The following is a 9,762-nucleotide window of genomic DNA, read 5'->3' as shown; positions in this document are numbered from 1 at the left end:
TTATTGTGAGGTGATTGATAATGCTAGGTTGTTCTTCGGGAATATAAGTCCGGATTATCAATTGGTTCTTGTTCACCTTGATTTATCAAAATACGGAACAAAACTCGTAGGTATATTCGTGGGAGACGAATTTATCTATTACTGTAGACTTTTCTGTGTGATACAGATTTGTTTATTAAATTCTTCGACTTTGGGTCATAGCAACTCTTAGTTGTGGGTGAGATTAGCTAAGGGAATCAAGTACGTAGTACCCTACTGGGATCAGAGACGTAGGATCATAACTGTACTTTGGATCAGTGTGAGATTTATTATGGTTCAACTACAGTCCAGACCGAAGTTAGTTTGCAGTAGGCTAGTGTCTGTAGCGGCTTAATACAGTGTGTGTTCAATCTGGACTAGGTCCCGGGGTTTTTCTGCATTTGCAAAATTATAGTATCTGTGTTATTTCTATTCCGCATTATATTTTGTTGTATAATTGAAATATCACAGGTTGTGCGTTGTTCAATCAATTAGAATATCCGATCTTTTGGTTGTTGATTTAAATTGATTGACACTTGGATATTGGTCTTTGGTACCATCCAAGTTATCTCTCTAGTTTTTTATAAAGACTCGCTGATTTCTATTTTCTTGAGTATATATCAAATCAAGAGATTGAGATATAAACTCTTTGATATACTTTTTATCTAAATTGAGTCTGACTGTCTAGTTGATTCTCTAGAAAGTATATTGGAGTTTGTCCATACAGATTGCTAAGCGAAATATTGGGTGTGGTTGTTGTACCCCCACTTTTTCACCTACTACAAATTCACTTCGGTCTGGACTGTAGTTGAACCCCAATCAATCTCACACTGATCCAAGGTACAGTTGCGCTCCTTACATCTCTGATCCAAGCAGGATACTACGCACTTGATTCCCTTAGCTGATCTCACCTACAACTAAGAGCTGCTACGACCCAAAGTCGAAGACTTTAATAAACAAATCTGTATCACACATAAAAGTCTACGATAATAGATAAATCTGTCTCCCACAGAAATACCTACAAGGTTTGTTCCGTGTTTTGATAAATCAAGGTGAACAGAAACCAATTGATAACCCGTACTTATATTCCCGAAGAACATCCTAGTATTATCAATCACCTCACAATAATCTTAATCGACGCTGCGAAAGAAGATATTGTGGAATTACAAACGATGAGACGGAGATGTTTGTGACTACTTTTATATATTGCCTATCGGAGATAAAAATCTCAAGCCAATCGTTACGATTGTACTCAACACGATAGAATCAGCAAGATCAGATCACACAACTACAAGAAAGTAGTATCGGTCTGGCTTCACAATCCCATTGAAGTCTTCAAGTCGTTAACCTACAGGGTCTCGAGAAGAAACCTAAGGTTAAAGGAAAATCAACTCTAGCTTATACAACTAGTACCACACAGGAGGTGTGGGGATTAGGTTTCCCAGTTGCTAGAGTTCTCCCTTATATAGTCTTTCAAATCAGGGTTTGCAATCAATGTTAGCTTAGTAACAAAGCATTCAATATTCATCGTTAGATGAAAACCTGATTAGATTCAAGCTAATATCTTTCAACCGTTGGATCGAAAACTTAGCTTGTTACACACAAATGAAATGCATGATTTTAGGTTTACCTTTGGAAGTTGGAACTCCCAGTTGTCTTAAAAGGTACCAACTCCTCAGGTTTCCTGTCTGCAGGTTGAGAAAATTGTGTTTGTGGTCTTTTTCTCTTGGGAGAGGTAAAAACTAGTGTCGTGAACATTTGTGAAGAATTTGGTACAAATCGCTACCCTATTCTGGAGGACATTGCCAAACATCGGAAACTGACTCTAGAAGTAACCCCTCAACTATTTTCGATTTGTCATATTGGTTCATCTGCTTGTTTCTCGCATTGAGTTGTTTATTAGTTTATCTACTCAGGGAAGTAGTTTGCATATCAAGTGTTATGCGTTGGGGAGTGTTTATAAATTATTTTATTTTTTGAATTTATTACACCTACAGTTTTTCAATTAATCACTTGGTTACATAAATCAAATTTGTATGTAGGTTTTATCATGTCTTTCTGACCTAGAAGCCACCATGGATGTTGGGAAAAGGCAACAAAATAATGCACTCATGGAAAGTAAGGTTCCCCTGTAGAAGTGGATGTATTTGGTGAGTTTATAGATCTGTGTATCATTCATTTTGTAAATTTCGTGGTATATGTTATTTGTATTAGAAACTACTAATGAGATATCGGGGATGGTAATGGATTAGGCCTTATGTAGCTTGATATTAAATGTCTATTTTTACTTTTCTATACCATCTAATCTTAGCAATGACTAAATACAACCTTCGTTATAGTTAAATACAACCCTTTTTCTAAATGTTCAATACTGGAAACCAATTAATATGTGTAAAAAAAAACCACCTTCCTTATCTTCTTTACATTGGAAACCCACACTATTATAAAGATCCATGATCATGAATCATTAATCATTAATTAAACGGTTTCTCTTTTAGAATGAAGGCATGTATACTTATTCCCTCTATAAGAAAAAATAAAAATACACATGTAACATGAATCACATGACATGATTATGTTATCGTTTGATTAGGTCTTTAAATTCCATGAACAGAAAGTAGTTAATTTTCCCCTGATTCCATGCTTACCAAAAACTCAAGTGAAGGTTTCGATCAAATCAGATTAACGAGTTTAAAATTTAGAACTAATGTTAGATTGATATCATATTAAATTGATATTAAATTGGGTTATATTTAGACCAATCGTGATTAGTAAAGGAAATATAATTACAAAGTTGTAATATAATCTACTGTGGATTGATATTTAGACTCAAAATGTAAAACAAACTAATCATGTTAAGATATAAAATTGAACTAAAAAAGAGAAGATGGTAATCGGTGATAGTAACCGGTCTGGATGGTGGGTAACCATCACATACTTCGTGTAAGGTGATATTGGTAGTATATTTAAAGGTGAGAGTTGTATTTAATCAAATCAAGGGTTGCATTTAGTCACTTCCCTAATTTTTTAGGTTAGAAAGGAGAAAGCGTGATACTTTGAGTATGCTTATTTCTGATGTTACCAAACAAATTTTTCTTGGAGAGGGCTGGTGCCCGATATTTGCAAAATCTCAGGCAATATTCAACTTTCTAGTTTATTATCTGGGTCTTCAGTTAAGGATTAGCCTATAAACACCATAATAAGTATATAGGTTAATGTGTACATAGTTGTACACGAGTTGATTCTTAATGTGTACATAATTGTACACATGTTGTCTTCCTACGTGCACATTGTTGTACACCTGTTATTCATTAATGTGCACATGGTCGTACACATATTAGTTAATGTTGACATAATTGTACACCTGTTGATCGTTATTGTCCACATAATTGTACACATGTTGATTTTTAATGCACACATAGTTGTACACCTGTATTGAACTCCAGTATGTTTCAATTTGGTTTACAGCATGCGACTGATTTGTCGGGAAGGAAAATTATGGTTTGTATTACTGGTACGAATTTATTTTAGCTTATTATTTTAATATTTTGCATGATTTATGAACACATAATCTGTTAATATCTCAAATTCTCAACCTTTTTCTTTCTCTCAATTGCAGGTGGAATGAAAGTCAAAGCTGATAGAGATGAGTCCTCATCTTATGTTGTTATATACCTGGTTCCCTTTTTGATGCATATCTTAATATTGGTCTCAGCTAACAAAAGGATTGTGTGCATTAGGATTTTTTAGTTGAGTTTTATCAGTATAGCCGCTGTTCATACAATATATTTTATTGGAGGAGTAGGCTTCGCGTTCGCTGACACTATTGATGTAGCTTGCTTGTTTGTCATTTGCTATGCGTACACTAGTTATATATGAATTAAATTTAGGGACTCATAAGCATCAAAAGACTTAGTTAACGCATCTGAAATGTATTGCGTAAGGGTCCTGATGAAAGCTTTACTAGTCCGAGTTGAATAATTTAACCCCCCGTTCTTAAAATAATCTTTAAAATATTCATGTTTTTTAGCTAATGTGCACATAGTTGTGCACATGTTGATTCTTAATGTATAATTATATACATGTAGATTGTTAATGATACAAAGTTGTACACCTGTTGATTGTTAATGTGTACATAATTGTACATATGTTGATTATTTATGGTACATAACTATATTATATACCCTGATGCACATTTGACATCAATCTTTTTTGGTTTTATGCATTTACTTTAGGGACTTGACTCGTAATCTCAAAATGGTAGAACGCCCAAGCCTATCACAAGGTTTACGGAGGTTGATGGTTCAAATCCATCTGAGTTTCCATGTTACGTTTATTCAATATGGATAACGTTATTGGTACTTAAGTAGACGATTCAAGTTGTATGTGGTGTACAAACGGGTGCACCTTGTCTTGTCTCATTGATATATGGAATGTCTTACGGACATGGATATTGGATTGACTAGGTTTTTGTAGATGTGTACATAGTTGTGCACCATTGTCCTGTCTGATGAATATGTTTTGCGGTTATGGATGTTAGATTTTATGGATTTTTGTATGTGTACATAGTTGTACACCATTGTTCCGTCTCATGAATATATTGCACGTTTGTGAGTATAGATGTTGGAATTTCTGGATTTTTATAGATGTGTATATAGTTGTATACCATTGTCCCGTCTCATGAATATATTGTATGTTTTATGAGTATTGATATCGGATTTTTGCAGATGTACATGATTGTACACCATTGTCCCGTTTCATGAATATATTGAATGTTTTGAGAGTACAAACGTTGGATTTTCTGGAATTTTGCATATGTGTACATAGTTGTACACTAGTATAAACTAAAATAAAAATTAAAATGAAAATTATATAATCATATGGGTATTATTTTTGTAGATCTCGGAAAGAGCTTTCCGAATATATAAAGTTTGCGAATATGGACAAACGATTCGAAAAATAAATTATTTTTATATTATTTAAAATTACTGACACCATCATGAGTCATTTTGGACTAAACTGTAATTATTTGGACTAAATTGTAATCAGGAAGGCTATTCATGCATTTTCCGTATTTTAAATAATTTTTGGACTAAATTATATCTAATTAACTTGTGACGAACTAATCCGTATTCTTTAACGCGTTTTTAGACTAAACCGTTTTTTTCCCGATGACAATTGGAAATTACCACTGAGCCTAGGTTCTTCACAAGCTGACGTGGAAAGGCAATTGGGAATGGCTTGGAAAAACCCTTAAGACCCAAAGACCAAAACCCTTTTCCAGTAACAAGTACCGGGTCGGGTGAGTAGGAGACAATATTAACTCCCGAAAGTAAGACATGGATTTTACGCCTGCCTGCCTACGCCTTGCACAACCCGAAGGCAAAAATAAGTTTGACACATGCCGTACCGCAAAGGTTACGGAGCAGTGATTGGGTACACCACTTTAGTTGGGTTTATCCATTCACGACCGTTAAAGTAGTATACTGTAGCCTCTGCTTAGCCGATGGTGTAACAAGTTCGCATGCTAAAGGTATAGCCACGAAAGACTTGACCCTGATGACTGGCCCGTACACATGAACAAGAACCCATGTGTACAACTTACCACCCAGATGGGCATGTCACCAGATGCTACATAACCACACGTCTTAACGCTCAGCATTGTTGAGGGGTCCGGTAGTCCTATTCCCATCACAAAAGTGATTTTGCGAAACTCGGGTCCAAGACACCACATAGCGCGACCCATCAGCAGTTCTACATTAGCTCTCGTATGGTGTGGGCGGGAATCTTTAAGTTGAGAGTTAAGACTAGAGAGATACGGAGCCGCTGTAGCGATGGATTCCAGTTACAGGCAAACATGTTTACGACTTGAAATTCCCGGCAGAGAAAATGAACAACAAGAAGTAATTTTCATCAAAGGGAACTGGTTTGATTCTCGTTTTGAACTTTTCATTACCGACGGAATCAACACTTGGATATGCAAAGGTATTATTCAAATTTGTGATTGTTGAGACCCATGTAAGAAAAAAATTGTGATTGTTCAAATTGTTGTTGTTGTTTGTAGCTTTGGAAAGTGAAGTCAAAGGGAGAGCAAGTCAATGGGATCAACCTGTGTCTGATTACATTGAGACTGCTGAACGTCATCTAGGGTTTCGACAACCTGGTTCTACATATGGTTTTGTTGATGCTGGTGATGGACATAAGAGAGTTAGTCAAATCCCATTTTTTTTTCTTTTACTTGTCTTTCTGATTGTTAGGGTTTTTACTATTTCAATTGCAATTTTAGGGTTTCTTTGTCATTTGATCCTGATTATATAATCTCTGATTTTGAAATAAATAGGATTTTGAATTTTTAGAAAAGGGTTCATTATGAGGATGGAAAACTGCTATGTAGATTCTAGAGCTTGATCATGTTCTTAGCCTGAAACTTCCAGCATCTTGGTTGATAGTGTAAATTATATGGTCCTGCAACCCAAATCTCATTCCTCCAAACAGGGGCGTAACACTCCCTTGAAAATTCTGTGCTCAAGTATAAGCATTTTCGGAAGAAAGGGTACTGACGTAGTGACATTGTATCTAGAATATTTGATCTGCTTTGTTAGGTTTAGTTTATTTATACCGTCATTGAGTCATCGAGAGGATACTTATAAATGTATACCTGCATAATGTTGGGGTTATAGTCAATTGAATTGTTTACTCTATCAATGTTGGGTTGCAGAACTTAATTTGTGAATTAACTTTTGTGTTGTGTTAAAAAAATGGATTGATGCTTGTACTGATGGTATTCTTGCAGTTGTCGTGGACATTTGAGAAGCAAGGAACAACGTTAGAATGGCGATGGAAATGTAAACCATCACCTGATAACAAAAAGACGACTTCAGAAATTCTGGATTTTCTTATGGATGCAAATATACGCCTCAGTGTGAGTTTACAAACTTCAGAAATCAGGATATGTATGACTTTGTTAACTTAGTCATTTTACCATTTAATATGCCTTCACCCACCACGGGCTGCCATCACCCACCTGCAAATTTTACTGCCTACAACTTGGACTCTTTTGCTTTTTTCCCTAAAATGTCGTTTAGGCATGAGGAATTTGTTATCGGGTTACTAATTGCTTTAAGATAAAGAAACTTAAGATATTGTTGGAGTATCAGTACACATAGTTGATTAACTTGTGCGAAAATCATCGGTAAATATTCATTCCCACATGACTGCAAAAGTTTGTTATTTGAATGCAATATATTTTCATTTTGCTAAATCAGCCCTCAAAATAACTTCTATACTTTACCTCCTACCGCAAAGTTATAACTCTATTTTTTGTTTGGCATAAATAGGAAGAAGTCGTTAGAAAGGCGCAGTCATTTGACAGGTTGAAACTGGAAGCTGAAAAATGCTTAGCCCAGAGTGAGAAGTTCAGCAATGAGAAGGCAGAGCTTGAATCAGCTCTGTATGCAAAGGTGCTTCACAGATACACAAATGTTTTTAATGATCTCATCAGTTGAATCATTAATGATGAAAGGTTATACCAACGTGCACTGGCCACTGGAAACATCTAACTTGATAACCCGCCACATAAACCTTGTATATAATTTGCTTTATACTTTGTCGTTTTGTCGAAGGGAACTTAACTATTTCTTCTGTCTGGTGGCCTTTACTCAAGTTGAAACACAGCTACTTGTGATGCCCCAAATTTGTACTTCCTGATGAGTTGGTTACTAACATGCAACAGGATACAACTAGTAAAGTTAGTGGTCATCTTGTATTTCTCTCAATAATATTAGAATGCAGGATGGATGATAATCCTTGTTCTCCTATCAACTGTTGTTTCTGTTTCAGTTTGTTGGTGTCTTAAACTCAAAAAAGGCAAAACTGAGAGAACTGCGAGACCGACTATCGAAGCAGGAACACAGTGGCAAATCACCTCAGGAAGAAGAGGAGTCATCCGGTAAAACTGAATCTTATCATGAACCAACTGATCAAGAAGATAACAGTGGTGTAGAATCCTCAAAGAGTGACGTTGGGACGTCAAAGAACATAAGTACAAGTACGCGCTACAGTCGAAAGAGAAAAACATAGGAGCAAGATGCTTTGTAGCCAATAGTAATTGGTGCACCTTTTTATAACAATTGGTCACATTAATTTTTCTATATTTTTTTGTAATGAAAAATCTAAACTTTGGTATGGATATGTTGTTAAGCTTTGGGTGTATATTTTCTCCCATAACAGTGTTTAAGATGGACAGGAAGCAGTTCATCTTGGGTCACTACTGCCTAATGGTACCCTTGTTGATAGACGAGTCTTTATGCATCAGCTGTACTGGTTCTCCCACGTTCTTCTGGTTCTCCCACGTTCTTCAGCCTCTTTTGAAAAAGAGTACAAATCCACTTTCACATTTTTCTTCCTTAAAAAACTCCCCCAGGTAAAGTAAATTCTAGACTTGATAACGGTCTAGTCAATAGTGAATGGACTATTAGTTACCCTAATGCAACCTTAGCTCATTTTCCTCAAATTTGTTTTCTCCTATACTACTTAATCTCTATAGTCAAAACAATATTTGTGACGGGAATTTGAAATTTTTGGAACACTGGCTTTAGAATGATGCAACGAGATTATGAATGCTTGGGGTGTTAACGTTACAATTTCTACAGCTTGTGTTCTTACAAGTGAGCTTTCCAGTACAAGGCATCATAAGTCTAAATGGAATAAGATCAATTTTGGCCACATATAATCCAAAATCAGTGAACTTCAGCAAGAGCTATCTCAACTCCAAATATTTCTATGTTCCATCTTTAGTTCTTGTGATGACCCGACCTACAACCAATATTGTTATCACTTAGCCACCACGGTCATCCAGCAGCAGCTTCCCAGAAGGTCATCCATCCATGGATTACTCTCGTCAATTCGCTCAAGAATTGGTTAAAAGCTCTGCAGTTAAGCTTGCTCAGGCATGAATAATTTAGTCCTGGAAAGCTGTTATTGGATGACCACAACGGTGCCCTTAGAAAACCCCAAATTGTCTGATGACCGCAGTGGCCAAGTAGGGACGGTATCGGTGGTGGATCAAATAACTCCATATGGTATCATAGCTAACTATGGGTCACCTGTCGAGGGTGAGAAGTACGTTGGACTGATTGGGTCGGGTATTGGTCTCATGAATGACAATAACGACGGAGATCTTTAATATATTTTGGACCCAAAGAAGACTCCAATTTAAGATGGTGCTATTATAATACCTCAGGTCGACAGGTAGTGTTCGTCGAATGGAATATAGGTAATAGTTTATCTTTTCTAGCACCAAGGTTTTTTAGCGCGATTGGCTCCAGAGTTAGCTAAAATCTCTACAGTGAAACTGCTCAGACGGGAGTAATCCATGGATGGGTGACATTCTGGAAAACTGTTGTTGGCGATCACAGCGATGCCCATGGGAAAATCCACACTGCCAGATGACCGAAATGGCTAAATGTTGATAATATCGGTGATGGATCCGATCATCACATCTACAGAAGGTAATCCAGATTTTGCATTTTATGAATATAGACAAACTGAAACTAATTAGAAGAACGTTATTCAAGCACTTCCACAAAGTTTTCTAAAATATTTTGGTTTTCTCTATTTATCACACATACTTTTCCTATTTGCCACTCACATAAATTGTCACCCCTCCTATCCTAATTACGACCCTTACAAATTTAAAATATCCTAAATATTACTCATGACTTTTTTGTTTACACCCAACAGTAA

General features: G+C 36.1%; 1 protein-coding gene across 1 annotated transcript; it reads left to right on the top strand.

Annotated features, from left to right (window-relative positions):
* Window positions 1–5,706: 5,706 nt before the first annotated feature.
* Window positions 5,707–8,229, top strand: LOC113354307 (DNA repair protein XRCC4-like). The gene is made up of 5 exons (XM_026597674.1): window positions 5,707–6,003; window positions 6,083–6,225; window positions 6,812–6,940; window positions 7,356–7,478; window positions 7,858–8,229. The coding sequence occupies exons 1-5, from the start codon at window positions 5,853–5,855 to the stop codon at window positions 8,095–8,097; spliced, it is 786 nt and encodes a 261-aa protein (XP_026453459.1). The 5' UTR covers window positions 5,707–5,852; the 3' UTR covers window positions 8,098–8,229.
* Window positions 8,230–9,762: the final 1,533 nt, after the last annotated feature.

Source organism: Papaver somniferum, chromosome 2 (assembly GCF_003573695.1).
Source record: "Papaver somniferum cultivar HN1 chromosome 2, ASM357369v1, whole genome shotgun sequence".
NCBI lineage: Eukaryota > Viridiplantae > Streptophyta > Magnoliopsida > Ranunculales > Papaveraceae > Papaver > Papaver somniferum.
The sequence above is the reverse complement of the archived record's forward strand: the minus strand, read 5'-3'. Positions and strand labels throughout refer to the sequence as shown.

Coding starts and splice junctions, on each gene's coding strand:
- LOC113354307 (XM_026597674.1), top strand. CDS start 5,853: ATGGATTCCAGTTACAGGCAAACATGTTTACGACTTGAAATTCCCGGC. Junction 6,004..6,082: donor CAACACTTGGATATGCAAAG/GTATTATTCAAA, acceptor TGTTGTTTGTAG/CTTTGGAAAGTGAAGTCAAA. Junction 6,941..7,355: donor ATGCAAATATACGCCTCAGT/GTGAGTTTACAA, acceptor TGGCATAAATAG/GAAGAAGTCGTTAGAAAGGC.